The sequence below is a fragment of the Purpureocillium lilacinum genome, assembly GCF_023168085.1.
Source record: "Purpureocillium lilacinum CBS 284.36 DNA, scaffold_1, whole genome shotgun sequence".
NCBI lineage: Eukaryota > Fungi > Ascomycota > Sordariomycetes > Hypocreales > Ophiocordycipitaceae > Purpureocillium > Purpureocillium lilacinum.
In genome coordinates, this window is record NW_027072111.1 from 1,974,333 (window position 1) to 1,989,048 (window position 14,716).

The following is a 14,716-nucleotide window of genomic DNA, read 5'->3' on the forward strand; positions in this document are numbered from 1 at the left end:
CGCGCAGGCCGCGCCCAGCGACAATCCCTCGATTCGACTCTCAGCTGGAAGGATGCAGCAGGAGCCCCTCCAACCTGCATACGTCCCCGTGTAGCAACATGACGCGGTGAGTCTGTCTCCTGATCCTGCCACATGGGAGATACGCCCCCCGGGTCGGATGGCTGAATCATTTTTGGCCAATACCTGAGGCTACTGCCGGTCGGGGCGACCCAAAGTTGTCAGCACCAGCATTGGCATGGTGAATTTGACGGCCCACTGACAACGCAAGAGCGGCTACCTGTGATGGAGGTGCGGCTAACAAGGCGTACCTCTCCTTTGTATGAAGAAGAGCTTCTGGTCAAGCGAACCATGGCGACTTATAAGAGCGCCGGCAACGCCCTCTTCCCAGTGTCGTTTCTATTCAAGCCCGTTAGTCCCTCGATTATATTACGCCGCCTTGGGCTACCTCTTCACATCGTTTTCGTTAACCGACCTTGTTCACAATGGCCGCCAACTCGTTTTGCTCCTTGAATGTTGAAACAGGACGTAGCAACACCGAGCAATGCCCTTCCCACCATGTGGACCCCATTGGTACCAGTCAAGGCACCGGCTTGTCGCGGTATATTTTCCATGTCCTCGTGCCTTCCGATAGATACTGACATGTCATGGGCTGCAGAGAACCGAAGGGACCTACGAATCCATCTGGCAAAGTACCCCCTATGTTGGCTCGATACCTACGCGAAACCATGCCCGAGGAGACTCCTGCGACTGAAAACCTTTACCGTGTCGCCAACCGCCCTTGACACCATCCACGTCAAGGCATGATGATATACTGCACGGCAAGGCCAGCCCCCCGCCAACATCGTGCCAAGTACCCAACGCAATGGCGAGCCCTGCAAAACGCCTGGTGTTGGGAATATGCCATGGCGTCTGGTTTCCCTCTTCAACATCTACAAACTGTCACACTAGAGGTAGCTCAGAATCTATGTTGGAGTGGGAAAGATACCAACGGGGCAATGCTGCTGATGATAAGTGCACGTACACATTGATGTCGAGTATGGGATATTGTGGATCGTTTAAGTACACGTAAAGATGAATGATTGATGATTCGTGTTTCTTCCATGCTTGGGATACTCCATCATTTATCCCTTTCCATAAACAGGAAAAAAATTCTTTTCTTTTACTTTACCTCAACAGCTTGAACGCAAGACAGTTTGCACTTGAGCCAGATGGCGCAACTAGTCGTGACTCTGTTCACCGCGGATGGCCCGGATGGACGGTGACAAGAGCAGAGAAAATTTTTCACGGCCGCATGAGAAGCCCTGGCTTGGGCTGAGTATCTGGCTACAAAGGATCATGGAGGGCATGGACGAAGTGTCGTGCCCTCCTATACAACCGTCTCGTGCGTTGACGGTCATGGGTGGGCCGGGCGTCTGGCTACAGGGGATGAAGGAGGGCAGGGATAAAGTGTCCTGCCCTCCCATGCGTCTGCCCAAAGGCAGCAGATCTGCCACACACCGTTCAATAGCCCAGGCCAATCAACGCTGGTAGAGTAGAATGCCACAATTTAGTTTCCTCAATGATTTCACCTTACCCGATGACACGGCAACGAACTGTCTCGTGCGTTGACGGTTATGGGTCGGTCCGGGCGACTGGCTACAGGGGATAATGGAAGCCCGAGGGTACCTATGGACAATGTGCCCTGCCCCCCTGTAGATCCGTCTGGCGCGTTGCGGGTCACGGGTGGGCGGCGAGGAACCGTCTGTGTAAATGTGCATACACCGGTGCGCATTGCGCTTGGCCGTGGGGTTGCTGAGCCTCCTCAATCACATATGCCCCCGAACCTCAGGATCGCCGCCTCGTGTAAACCTCACTGCTAGGCTGCGTACGGGACTGCGAAGGCATCGCCAGTCTGCGACGCTCCCACAGTGCTTACCGTTCGTCAGCGTCGCGCCGTCACAGTTCATGTCGCTAACGACAAAGGCAAACATTGGACTCGGTCGATCTGGTGGTACTAAGTTCGCATTCGCACAGGGACTCGCAAATGGCCAGTCAGTCTGGGCGGATATGTGGCCCAAGTTGTTGCTCCGACTCACGGCATGCATCCCTTTTGGCATTGATGCCGCCCTGCAAGTGCGCTGGCCGCTGGCCGAATTCGTCCCGGCACCGCCTGACTACGAGGCACACAAGCTTGTGCAATGTGCACATCAAACCTCGTCTATTATTCGGCGGCCCGCTCCACGTTTTCCGCCCCTCCCCCAAAGGCCCCCCCCCCCCCCCCCCCCCCGCCTACCCCAGAACAGGAACAAGCTTATTGATCGGCACAAGTCGTCGACCTCGGCTCTCACTAGCCGAACGGGAGCCAGTCCAGTCACAGAACTCCCGCCGCCGCAGTACCTATCTCACTCCACCTCAATCTTCAATCTCCATCTCGGATTGTACACCACCATCAATCTCAACCGACCAACTTCACTTCGCGCCGTCTCATCCTAAACGCGCACCGCCCGATCCACCACCACCACCACCACCACAATGTCCGAAAAGCCTCCTCCCTCATCCTCGTCCTCCCCCTCCGCCGTCGCCACCCTCTCCCCCCTCAACCGCGTCCTCTCCCCTCCCCTCAACCTCCTCCCGCCCAACACCCCACCGCACCTCTTCCCCTCCGCCGTCTCCTACTTCAACTCCCTCCCCTGGTGCGCCGCCCTCATCAACGACCACAGCCCCTCCGCGGGCCTCCTCCCGGGCCACGGCCAAGCCATCGCCTTTATCCCGCAGTGCTTCAACCCCGTCAGCGCGCGGCACGACCAGTTCGTCGGACGGACCCTCTCCCACGGGCATCCCGACGCCGGGTCCCATTCTTCTGGCTCTTCTGAAGGCGAGGGGGAGGGTCGTACGAGGGGCCCACCAATCCGGCACCTGCTCTCGCTGTTTCGACCCGCCGACGACACGGAGCTGCGCGACCCCTCGCGGCCCATCCTCCGCGTCGCGACGCTCTTTGCCCTCGGCGACGGCACGTCGGGCTACGAGGGCATCGTGCACGGCGGCCTCACAACCACGATCCTGGACGAGAGCCTCGGCGTCGTCAACGAGCTCAACACTGCGCTCGGCAAGGAGGGCAGCCTCTTCTCCGCGAGCAGCGTCACTGCGTCTCTCAGCGTAAAGTTCCTCGCCCCGGTGGCGACGACGGAAAAGGCCATCTGCGTCACGTCCTGGGTTGAGGGGATGCAGGGGCGGAAAACCATCATGAAGGCAGAGGTCACCAACGGAAAAGGCGAGAAGCTTGCCGTGGCGGAGAGCGTCTGGGTAGCCGTCAAGCCCCGGTTGTGAAAGACTAAAGCACGACTGCGGACACATCCGTCATAATTGCACATAGACAACATACAATGCGGGACTGGTATTAGAAGCGAGAAACTAGATGGGGAATCATCGCACATCATCATCATCCCAATATCACACTGTCCAGGCCGTTCCTGTTCCGGAGACCAGGCACCCTCGGCTCAGGCCTTGCTGCTCTCCCCGTGCTTGTGGTGGGATACCTGCCCAAACACGTCCTTGAGCTTTGAGGGATCCTCGACGGCTTCCAGCGCCGCCTCCCTTTTGCTCTTCTTGCCTTGCTCCCAGCCCGTGTCTCGCGCGTCGAGATCGCTTTCTGCCGAGCTGAGGCTGCTCATGCTGCTGTTCATGACCACGTTGATCATGCGGCCTTCCTTCTTCTTGACATTGCGCTGCGCCTCCTTCATCTTTTGCAGCTTCTCCTCTTCCCAGTGCATTGCCACGACGCCAAGCCCGGGAAAATTTCTGTGCAGGAATGCCTTGAGATCGGGCAGGATCGACTTGTCAGGGCGATACGTGCCCGAATCATTGTCAATGACGAGCTGGTAATACGACGGGTTCGGTGGCGGATCGGACTTGGGTGGGCCGCCAGAGAGCTCTTCCGTGGGATGCGTCTTCTCGTGCGGATCCGGATTATCCGTGGTGTGCGCGTGCTGCAGACGGCGGATGAAGAACTCGCCTGAGCAGGCGATATACGTCTCAACGTTGGAGTGCATGGTATGCTTGCTCAGCAGATCGATGCCAAACTCCTTGCCCGTCTCGGTGAAACGCAGTAGTCCGTCGAGGGTCAGCACGTACGTAAAGACGCGGCCGCCTTCGTCAAAGTGTGCCATGCGGAGGAACTGCAGCGCCGCATTCTCCGTGCATGGCTCAAACGTCCCGTACTCAGTCGAACGATCGAAATTGTAGATGCGGTTATGCTGCTTGTGCAGTGCGGCGTTGAGAATCTTGCCGCGCAAGCCCGTCGACGCAAACATGGCGCCAATGACGGGTCGGAACTGAACATAGCGGTGGTACAGCGACGGCGGCACCGGGCCTTGGAGCTGCATTTCGTTGGCTTGGAAACTAATTGCTGTTAGCGAGGGTGTGAAAATTGCTGCTCTCAGACTTACTCATATTTCTTGCTTTTCCCCTTCCCCTTCCCTTTGCCCTTGCCCTTGCCTTCGGCTTCGCCCGAGGAGGCCTGGCTGGACGCTCCGTTCTGGTCCTCCTCCTCGTTGGCATTGACCTTGATACCCGTCAGGCGCCCAATCATGGGGCTGAAATGTTTGATCCAGGTCGTGGGCCCCAGCGTGTACATTTGCGCATGCGGCGGATTCGACCGTCCAAGGACTTCGATGCTGACGGTGAGCCGCGGGGTGATGTGTGTCCCTGAATGGAGGATGCTGGAAAGGCCCTTGAGCAGAAACGCCCGCTTGCTGATCATGCGCTTCTTGGCTCCGAATTCCTTTCCGGGCGGCGGCAGGCCCTCCCACTGCTCGAAGACTTGGGGCACGCGTATCGTGACGTTTCCAAGACGATCGTCGCTATCGGGGGAGTCCTCATCGTAGAGACGGCACTTGAGCGTGAAACCCGTGCGCGGTACATTGGCGACAACCCACTCGTCGTTCCACTCCGGCTCCGTCGTCCGCCGCAGGGTGCGCGTTCGGTGCACGAGATCAGGGTCCTCCTTGTGGCGCTTGGGGTTCGCGGCCTTTAGCGTAGCCGTCAAGAAGGGATCCGAAGAGGCCGTGTTGAAGTCGGCGGGGGGGAGATTGGCAGCGCATCGGAAGCAGAATCGGACTGTGTAGCCCGGCGGCGCATCGGGGAGAGGCGTCGTGTCGAAACCTCCGGGCGGGCCCTTCTTTATAGGATTGACCGTTTTCTTGAGGCCTGTCGCACGAGACTCGGGCTTCTGCGGGGAGGCGTCATTGCCATTGGGGGCTCCGTTCTGCTGACCGTTCTGCTGAGCCGGGGTTTGCTGGGCCCGCACCTCGTCTTGCAATGGCAGGTTGCCGTTGGTCGTGGGCTGTTGAGGCGCGTTGGTCGCAGATGCCTCATGAGAGACACCGTTGACTGTGCCGGGTGATATGTCGCCGCTGTCCGTCATTGCGCCAGGAGCGAGAGGCTTCTGTGGTTGTTTTGGGTCGCAGGTAACTGTCGGCGGGTGCGAGAGCGACGACGGCGGAGACTGTGGCGTCTATTCCATCAAGTGAGTCCCCGAGGTTCAGTGAAAAGGCAGCTACCCTCGTAGGTTATGTCGCCGTCAATCCGGTCGTTCGTTCGCAGAGGATATGGAGCGAATCGCGCCGCGGTTGGCTTCCGGCGCGCGCGGGATTGTGATTTGGGAGCTGAGCAGTCACAACGAGATGGTGGCTGAAGGAAGCGGGCTAATGGCCGTTTCTCGCCGTTCCGTTCATGTCTCACGGTCGCAAACCATGAAAGAGCTTTGTTGTACGATTTGTCGGGAATGGCCCTAAGCGGGGAGAAAGGGAAGGGGAAGAAAGGGGATTAAAGCACATGTCGCGACCAACTTTTCTGCCTGAAATCCTCCGAGTCGGGCCCGGCTGGCTGTCACGATGGGATCCAATCCCTCGCGCCTTCCTCCTGCCGCGCATGGCCACGCGAAGCGTAGCAAAGCAGAAGGAGCAGCCCTGGACGCGCAGCCAAGCATGACGTCAGAGCGCTGTGCCGAGAAGCCGGCCGCTCAGTAATGGCCCGGGCAGGCCAATGGCAGCGGGCCCTGGCGACCCCTCGGGCGACTCCCGGCGTTAGCAGACCCGCTAAACGGTCACTGGGGCGGGCAGCGTCTTCAGCGGACTGAGACGCCAGCCATGGTTCCCGTCTGGTCTGGCCTGGTTCTCGACCCAGCAGCCATGCCCCGTCGGCCGAACCGTTGTTTGTCGAGATCTGCTGTGGCGCGGTTCAGCTGCAGCTTGCGCAGTTGCGAGGGTGCCCGCTTGTCAGATGCCAATGGCTTGGCTTGGCTTGGCTTGGCTTCGCCTGGCCTCGGGGACGGGCTGGCCGGGAATTGTGTCAAGGTTGGTTGATCCAACTTGATTGTATCGTGGAGCTTGGCCGAGTCGGTCTCGGCGTACATCGTCTTTTGCAGGAGTTTGCCCAAGGTGCGTCTTCTATTGATTGGCTCCGCGGGCTAACCTGGAGCACCTCATTGCCATCGTGCAACACGAGCCCCAGCATAAACTGCCTGTGGTGCAGCGGGTGCTTGTGCGTCGCGTTACATGCGTTTGTGTCCGAGCAGTAGCTTGATGCCGTGCATACGCATGTGCTCAAGCTTAGACGGAGACCTTCTACTTGGGGTGCCAGTATCGGGTACTTGCGGCACACTGCCAACTCCATCACGCCCAACGGTGTGATGTCGTGGCAGCCTGGGTGTTGTTATACATCGCCGCCACGTTGCATTCTGCTTTTGACTGCTTATTTCTGTTGGATATCAAAACTTGGCTAGCGGTAAGGCTCGACGTTGAGAGCATGAGCAGTCCCTTAAGCAAATGATGGTATTTTGCTAGCGCTGGCACACGTAGCGTGAAACGAACCACCACCACTACCTAAACCACCACTAGCCTCTCGCCCGTCACTCGCTCGGATATCCTGAGCCGAGATCTGCATCGAGGCGTCAACGAGCCTCATTTGCCGCATGATCAATCTCATCACCAACCTGGCCACTGGCCGAGACAGCCTGCGTCATCGCGTCTCATGCGTTGCTCATTCATGCAGGTGGCTACTAAGCTACCGAGCTAGCCCTGCTTTGCCGTCTTTGAAGGTAAACTATATACAGAATGTTTGTTTCTTTCTTTATGTCTTAGCCATTTTTGTTGCCCACTTCCTTCCGCGGTTCTTAGATGAACATCTTCTCGAAGCCAATGACCTTCCACTCCTTGGTGTCAGTGTTGAGCGTCAGGTTCGTGTGCTTGACCTCGCCGCCACGGATGGCACCAGACTCGACCTTGCCGCCGGCAATGGGGCGTGCCAGGTGGTTCGTCCCGGCCTTGACGGTGAAGTTGGCCAGCGGCAGGTCCCACGAGTTGCGCGTCGCGACCGAAGGGGAGCCTGTGGATAGCAGTCAGTACTCGTCGCCTATGATCTTGCTGCCAAAACATGCTACGAAGGAGAAGTCAAAACGTACCGTAAAACTGCGCTGTCGCCTGGTCGGGAGCCACCGTCAGGACAAAGTAGCCGCGGTAGTAGCCCTCCTGCCACTGCATCTCGTCGTTGCGCGCAATCATGCCGCGCGCGTAGTTGCCGGCAGCAGGCTCGATGGGGCCCTTCTGCCCGCTCGACGTGACGGCCGTGCCGGCAAACTCGACACCCACGGCACCCTCGCCCGAGTCCTTGTTGTAAGGCTTGTTGCCCAGCCATGTAATGTCCGACACCCAGTTCTGGTGGCTGTCGCCGGCGAGGAAGATGTTGTTGGTGATGCCGTTGTCGTACATGTGCTGCAGCGTGCGGTTGCGGTTGGCGAGGTAGCCCTAAGCGGTCAGCACCCCTCGCGACAGCAGAAGGGAGGGGAGCGACTTACACTCCAGTTGTCGCCGCTCAGCGAGCCGCTGTCGTTCTCGAGGATGCGAGAAAAGACAATCTGGTTGCCGACGATACGCCACTTGGCGCCGCGGTTCTGGGACTCGCTCAGCGAGCGGTAGAACCAGTTCTCCTGGCGGGAGCCCATCAGGGTGCGGCTGGGGTCGTCGCGGATGAGGTCAATGTAGTGGTCGTTCCAGCCTGGCTCGGTCAGTCGCATTCAAATCTCGAACATCAGGATGGCATACCGAGGGAGGTGATGCTGCGGTCGTAGTTGCGGGTGTCGAGGATGATGAGGTCCAGCAGCTTGCCCATCTGGAACGAGCGCCACACGCGGAGGCCGTCATCCAGATCGGTTTGTCTGCAAGGTCAGTGTCGTGGCCATGATATGCCTTTTGGGAGAACTTACCGAATGGGCATCCACTCAAAGTAGGCGCGGACAGCGTTGACCTTGCGGCTGTCAACGGTAACCTTGGGGCCGGTCTTGGGCCCGTCGTTCAGGAAGGACTCCTCAGTGTTGTTGAGGCCGCTGAAGCCGTCACGGTAGCCGTTGTTGGCGAACTCTGCGCCGTGTCAATGCAAGGTCATTGTTGTAAAGCCAGAATGACTAACCGTGGTCATCCCAGGTGGGAATCCAGGCAAAGTTCTTGGACAGAAGCTGCAGGTCCGCGTCGGAGCGGTACTGGGCTGGTTAGCGATACTCGACCCAACGTCAACACAGTGGCGACCTACCAGTCCGTGGCGAGTACGGTAGTCGCCGAGCGTGAAGATGGTGCCAGTAGGCTTGGTCGCACGCTCGCCACCCTTGCCAGTCTCATAGATGTAGTCGCCGAGGTGGATGACATAGTCGTGCTTGTCCTTGCGGGCAGCATTGCCGTATGCATTGAAGTAGCCATTGGCTGCGGCGGTCAGCATGGCATACACTCAAGGAATCGTCAGAAGCCACCGGAGTCTCAACTCACGGAAGTTGCTGCACGAGAAGACGGCAAAGCTCAGCTTGGAGACATCGTCGTTCTTCTTAGGCGCCGTCTTGGTGCGGCCGATGGGAGACTTGTTGCTGGAGCCGCACACGGTGAACTGGTACCAGTACTTGGTGAGGGGCTTGAGACCCTTGGCCTCGACCTGCAATATGATCAGTATGTAGTCTTCTTTGCTTAGACGCCGAAGGCATACCTTGACGGTGTAGTCAATGTCCGAGGTGGTGTAGGCCTTGCCGTTGGCGACGACATTGACGTTGGTGTCGTTGGCGCACTTGCTCTTGAAGACCTTCCATTCAACGCAGATGGGGTTCGGGTCCGCCTTGACATACTTTTCCGTCTCGTGGTCGTAGAGAGGGACAGTTCCGGCGACGGTGACGTCGTTCTGGTCTGACTCGTTGGAGGGCGCAATGCGCGTCCAGAGGATGACGCTCTCGGGCCAAGGGTCACCAGAGGCAACGCCGTGTGTGAAGCTCAGCTCGTCGGGCGAGTGGGCGACGTTGCCGCGCTTCCAGGAGCGGCGCTCAACCTTGTCGACGTCGATGCCAAGGCTGGCATGGCGGCGCGACGGGCTGCCGTAGTTGATGTTGCCGTCGAAGCTGGCGCTGGCGGTGGCCGCCAGCAGGCTGGCCGCGGAAAGGAAGGCAAACGACCGCATTTTTCGATGCCTCAACTCTGCTCTTGAGAGTGTCGATCAAGCTGCTTGGATCGGATCCATCAGGGTGACTTCGCCCAGGCGGACCGAGAGCGTTATATGCGTGATCTAGGGGTACCATACGCTGCAGTATCGTTCAAGGTTGCATCCGGCCGTCGCCATTGCTGCGTCTGGGGAACATGTCCTCCGGCTGCCTCCTCCGCCTGCTCGGCCGACGACGGCGACACGTCGCTATCCAACGACAGCACGTCGATACATCCACGTTTCGTCGCATCGCGTCCGGAACCCCCCCTAGGCGCCAGTCGCGCCAGTCGGGATGTCGACATTACTGTGCGGGCAAGAAAGAAGCGGCGGTGTCATTTGACGTTTCTGCATTGCGGCGGGGGCCAGGCACGCGATCTCTTAGCCGACGCGGCCGAGAGACTCGGTGTCCCAGAAGAGAAGCAGCGGCCAATGTGTCGAGGCCATCGCGCGCACGAGGTTCTGCGGGCTGGGGAGCGATCGGCAGGGACAAGCGCAAACGTGCACGCCGTGGCGCTGCGGATTGGTCGCGATGGAGTCTTCGATGATGACTTCGCTCGACGCCGCGCCGTCACCTACTTGTACTGGGACCCCGTCGGGGAACATCTGCCCCAACCCCGCGGTCGTCGCGAGTACGGGAATAGCATCGCTCGCGATATTAGGGTTCGATTATCGCGCACCCTGGGGTGGGTGCGACGGTCCTTTCATTCATAATCTGCGTCGTCGGATTGGCGGGGTGGTGATGATGCCAGAGGCAAGTCGCGACCCCCCGGCCCGCACGTGGGCCTCGGGATTCAAGCTTACCCGATACTCAAAATTCTTAAGTCCTTCTGGACGCTCCATCGGAGTGCTCCAAATGGAATCAGCACACACGTTCTTGCACATCAAGATTCTTTGGTCCGGGGCACCAAGTGTCTGCCGACTTCGCTCCGAGCTTATACGAGTTTCCTGTTTCTGGGCCTGGTGCATTTTGTTCTGGGAACATTGCATTCATCCACATGCAGTCAGCTGGCTCAGTCCCGACGGCGCTCCTAGGCTCCTGGAGTTTGTTTCACGGCATGGTAGATGACGTTGCACAATTGAGACGGGATTTTCGTGTTCAGTGTCGTGAAAGCTTTCCGGCCAGTTCGTGCTGTATTGGGCAGAGCTGTCATTACGAGGATCCCTTTGTCAACTCAATCGCCAGACTCCCAACTCCACGCGTGCATAGTAGCGGCCAAAGTCCCAAACACCCGTCGTCGCCAAACCAGAAACGCCAAAACTGGAAACATGAACCACCACCAGCAGTCAAGCTATCCGAGCATCCGACGCCGCCGACCCGTTGACACATAATACCGCAAGTCCACCGCTTCTTCGCCAGTCGAATATAGCCGTAACAGCATGATCTTAACCGCGCGTACGTCCAGCAAGACCCCCATCCATCGCTCCAATGTGGTCAATCAGCGCAAACCATTCAGTTGCGGTCCTTCCGCCGGAGGCCTGCCTTCCCATCTCCGTGATCGGGACCAAGGATTGAACAAACGTGCTGGTGGACAGCCTGGTGCCACGTCTGTTGTTCCGCCTTGCCTGGCCCATCGGTCGCGCCCGCTCCCTCACCTCGGCCCTTTCTCGCTGCGACATTGGCACGCCTCTGAAGACGATGCCCTCGGTGCGCAGGATTTCCGTCATGCGAACCATCAGGTACTGTGCCGCTGCCTCGGTCATGTCTGTCGGTGCCGAATACTGCTGCGTCGGCGGGGCGTTGGTCTGCGCCGCAATTCGTACGAGGTGGTGCTCCCTGGCGCGCACGAGGGCGGGGAGCAGGAGCTCGATCTGGTTCCGAGATAGAGATACGTCCATCCTGTTGAAGGAGCATTGGGCCAGCTGGCGGAAGAAAAGTCGTTTGCCTGTCTGGACAACCAGCGGCCACAGCCTGTTGGCTGCCATGAGGAGTCCCTTGACATATGCTACGGCACGTGCTTCCGCAGTCTGTCGAGACACCAAGTGGCCATCCTTGGCGAGAGCGGCGACAATCTCTGTGTTTCTGATGGATCGATCGATGATCACACCGGATCTCTGAAAGCGAAAGCCCTCGAGACTGGTTATTCTTTCGGCGACTTGCCGTTTGCGAGCCGCGAGAGAATTGTCGATCTCGTCCATCAACTCCGGCGGCAGGTATCCGGTCCGTCTGGGGTATGCCATTGCCGTGAACTGTTCGACATTTTGTAAGTATCATGTCGAAACGGTCCGGCAGTCGCATGTGCCATGGTAGGAGACGGAAGGTGTCGCTTGGGTCCGATATTGACGAGTCCACCGCCGGTGAAATGAGACGGCTGTTGTGAATGTCGCTTCCACTGCTGTTCAAGCTCCGTAGGTGCGGAGGGCGGTGGAACATGAGGAGTTTGGGACTGTGTGCGAGGACACACTCCATGTCCAGAGGCGGCCTGGAAGTTCCAGGTGAGGCGTAACTAACCGTTCAAAGACTTTTGCTTTCGACTGGATGCTTCTAGCTGGTATCGGATGTTGGAGGGCTGCCTTGGAGTGATGGAAGCTGCAAGCTGTGACGACTGGGAGAGAGGGAAAAGCAGTGCAACAGGAGGGGGATGGATGGACTATTTATAGTCGGGGAGGATGAGCCTTTACCTCCCTCACGATCCCTGGATCCATCCAAAAAAACAGTCTGTGAATCACTGTAAACATTGATGGCCCACGTGCGGTTAAATTACGCCGGGTGCAGATGCCTTCCATTTCGTCCGAACGCACGCAAAGGGCGAACGTGGCATGTTCAGGGTTCGCGCCACGTTATGTTGTTCGAATTGAAAGAATGTTCTAGTACTTCTGAATGAACCTCTCCAGTAGAGGCAGGCTCTCCTTGAGTAACTTTGGATCTCCCAGTGTGATCCTCACATACCCCTTGAAGTCTTCCGCATCGCCCTCGCCAAAGCAATGCCCACCCGCAATGACGCACACGCTCTCCTCGCTCACCAGCTTCTTGCTGAACTCGACATCGTCAACCGGCTTGCCCTCACGATCCAGCACTTTGATGAACGCCGTGCCCGCGCCGTCTGGTTTCATCCACTGCACCCTGCCCTTGCTCCTCTCCACGAAGCCCTCCAGCAAACCGATGCTCTCTCTGCACAGCGCGAGATTGCGCTCCACCAGCGCGGGCAGCACCTTTTCGTCCAGGGCAAACGCCGCGACCGCGTCGTCGAGCTGAGATACAGAGATGGTGGTGAAGTCGCGAGCCATGCTGATCCGACGTAGCAGGGCCGCGTCGCGCGTCACGACCCAACCGATTCGTACACCGGGGATGGCAAAGGACTTGGAGAGCGAGCTCGTCACGACGCTGCGGTCGTACCCCATGGTGACGAAAGAGGGAGGCCTGTCGGGTGTGAAGAACAATGGGCTGTACACCTCATCGGAGAAGACGAGGATGTTGGACTTGCGAGCAATGGCGATGACCTTCTCCAAGAAGTCTTTGCCAAGGATTGCGCCAGTCGGATTACTCGGGTTGCTGTTATACCAAAACGCGTCAGTGGGACAAGTAGACTACGGAGTGCTGTACACGGGTAGGGGAGTCTGACTTGAGAATGATGGCCTTGGTGTTGGGCTTGATCAATCGCTCCAGCTCCTCCAGGCTCGGCATCCACCCGTTGCCCTCGTCCATCTTCCAGAGGCTGACGTCCACGCCGCTAAACTTGGGCAGCAGGTACAGCTGTCCAAACGTCGGGTACTGGCAGATGACGTGGTCGCCCGGCCCAGAGACGGCGTCCAGCACGAGGAAATTGGCCATGATTGACCCCGGCGTGATGAGCACGTCGTCGGCGCTGAGCGTGCATTCTGGCGTGGAGTGCAGCGCGGCAATGCGCTCGCGCAGGCGTTGCGAGCCCTCAAATGAGCCGTACGTGAGCTGTAGGTCTGGGTCGAAGAGCTCCAGAGAAGGGTCGCTGGAGAGGGCCTTGAGGTCGTTCAAGGACAATGCAGACGCGTATGATCCTGGCCGGGTCAGCCTTGAACAGCGACTGGACAAGGAAGTGCGATTACCATGAAGCTCATAGCGGCTTTGAGGCTACATGCATCAATGTCAGCATCTCGAGATGGGAAATTGGCGAGGCCACAAACACCATAAGTTCGGACTGGGGATGAGTGTTAGCCTTGCCCCGTGTCTGGTATCGATGAGTCGCGATTCGCGATTGAAACCGGGTGCTTGGTACTCACTCCAGTGGTCGATCTTGAACTCTTGGACGTCCTTCATTTTGTCGCAGTAGCAATGGTACCTTCGATTAATCTGAGCCCTTCAATTGTATTGCAAGTGAGTTGCAAGATACGCTCCCAGGTGGCCTTCGACTTGAGTCGCTCTGCAACTTAAATGGTATCTGGGCTCCGGAATCGCACTCGCCGTGGACGTCACTGACCTGACCACGCCCTTGTCTCGGCAAGGGCGTTGATATGGGACTGCCGGTTATAACCTTGAATTCCCGCGGCACGCCATGTGGTGTGGGGTAATAATCGCCGTTTGTATCCGTGAGGCTGATGGTAGGGCGTGGCGGACATGGCTGGCGCTTGCACCCGTTGACGGCGATTCGGGTTGACTCTTGTAAGGCCGCTGAGTAGGAAGCGCCCTTCAATCCGGCCAGGGGCGAATTTAAACACATCATGCCTTGGAAGATCTTCGTGTTGCACGGATCTACAATTGTACATGCGATTTAATCCCACTGCAGTCTAACTGGAGCCCTGGCGGGAGCATCTGGTCAGCGCCACGACATGGAGTGGGTTGCCACTAAGCCCATGACTTCGACTTATCATGTCACTATCGGGAATGCACGAAAGGGAACGGAACGCGGGATGGATGCCCTCGGTAGGGACAACACCAGCTGCAATTGAAAGAAAAACTTGCGAGTATTTTGCTGTACAAAAGGGCGTCGCCTGCGGCTGCCCCAAGGACGATAGTATCACAATGCACATTTAACGGAAGATGCGGGCGCATGGCTTAGAACAATGCAGACTGGAATGCCCCAGACTTGTCGCTAAATGTCTAGCTATAAGAGCCAAGCGTAGCAAATGGACGTAGACACCGGAAGCGTTGTGTACGAGTTACATCAATTGATCGGACATCTAGAATGTAAGTTTGGTGGAGTACTCAAATGCCTTTTTCCCTCTCCGCTTCTGTCACAATTCCCTGTCTACCGGCCCAGCTACCCCATCTCTATCATTCCTGAAGCCTATTCAGAAGATTCCCAGGAGCTGTGACCAT

At 58.0% G+C, this 14,716-nt stretch overlaps 5 protein-coding genes across 5 annotated transcripts; 1 reads left to right on the top strand and 4 right to left on the bottom strand.

The window, feature by feature from the left end:
- Positions 1 to 2,511: 2,511 nt before the first annotated feature.
- On the top strand, positions 2,512 to 3,306 carry PLICBS_000313 (uncharacterized protein; the record flags this gene model as incomplete). Its single annotated transcript, XM_018318700.2, has 1 exon — positions 2,512 to 3,306. One exon carries the CDS (start codon positions 2,512 to 2,514, stop codon positions 3,304 to 3,306), a length of 795 nt encoding a protein of 264 aa, XP_018184225.2.
- Positions 3,307 to 3,476: 170 nt separating this feature from the next.
- Positions 3,477 to 5,401, bottom strand: PLICBS_000314 (uncharacterized protein; the record flags this gene model as incomplete). The annotated part of the gene is made up of 2 exons (XM_018318699.2): positions 3,477 to 4,377; positions 4,425 to 5,401. 2 exons carry the CDS (start codon positions 5,399 to 5,401, stop codon positions 3,477 to 3,479), a joined length of 1,878 nt encoding a protein of 625 aa, XP_018184224.2.
- Positions 5,402 to 7,150: 1,749 nt separating this feature from the next.
- PLICBS_000315 (uncharacterized protein) lies at positions 7,151 to 9,465 on the bottom strand (the record flags this gene model as incomplete). Its single annotated transcript, XM_018318698.2, has 9 exons — positions 7,151 to 7,362; positions 7,439 to 7,781; positions 7,832 to 8,031; positions 8,079 to 8,191; positions 8,240 to 8,393; positions 8,443 to 8,512; positions 8,563 to 8,729; positions 8,793 to 8,952; positions 9,004 to 9,465. The coding sequence occupies 9 exons, from the start codon at positions 9,463 to 9,465 to the stop codon at positions 7,151 to 7,153; spliced, it is 1,881 nt and encodes a 626-aa protein (XP_018184223.2).
- A 1,404-nt stretch (positions 9,466 to 10,869) lies between these two features.
- On the bottom strand, positions 10,870 to 11,664 carry PLICBS_000316 (uncharacterized protein; the record flags this gene model as incomplete). The annotated part of the gene is made up of 1 exon (XM_018318697.2): positions 10,870 to 11,664. The coding sequence occupies one exon, from the start codon at positions 11,662 to 11,664 to the stop codon at positions 10,870 to 10,872; it is 795 nt and encodes a 264-aa protein (XP_018184222.2).
- A 627-nt stretch (positions 11,665 to 12,291) lies between these two features.
- Positions 12,292 to 13,717, bottom strand: PLICBS_000317 (uncharacterized protein; the record flags this gene model as incomplete). The annotated part of the gene is made up of 5 exons (XM_018318696.2): positions 12,292 to 12,976; positions 13,047 to 13,458; positions 13,507 to 13,531; positions 13,585 to 13,598; positions 13,681 to 13,717. The coding sequence occupies 5 exons, from the start codon at positions 13,715 to 13,717 to the stop codon at positions 12,292 to 12,294; spliced, it is 1,173 nt and encodes a 390-aa protein (XP_018184221.2).
- Positions 13,718 to 14,716: the final 999 nt, after the last annotated feature.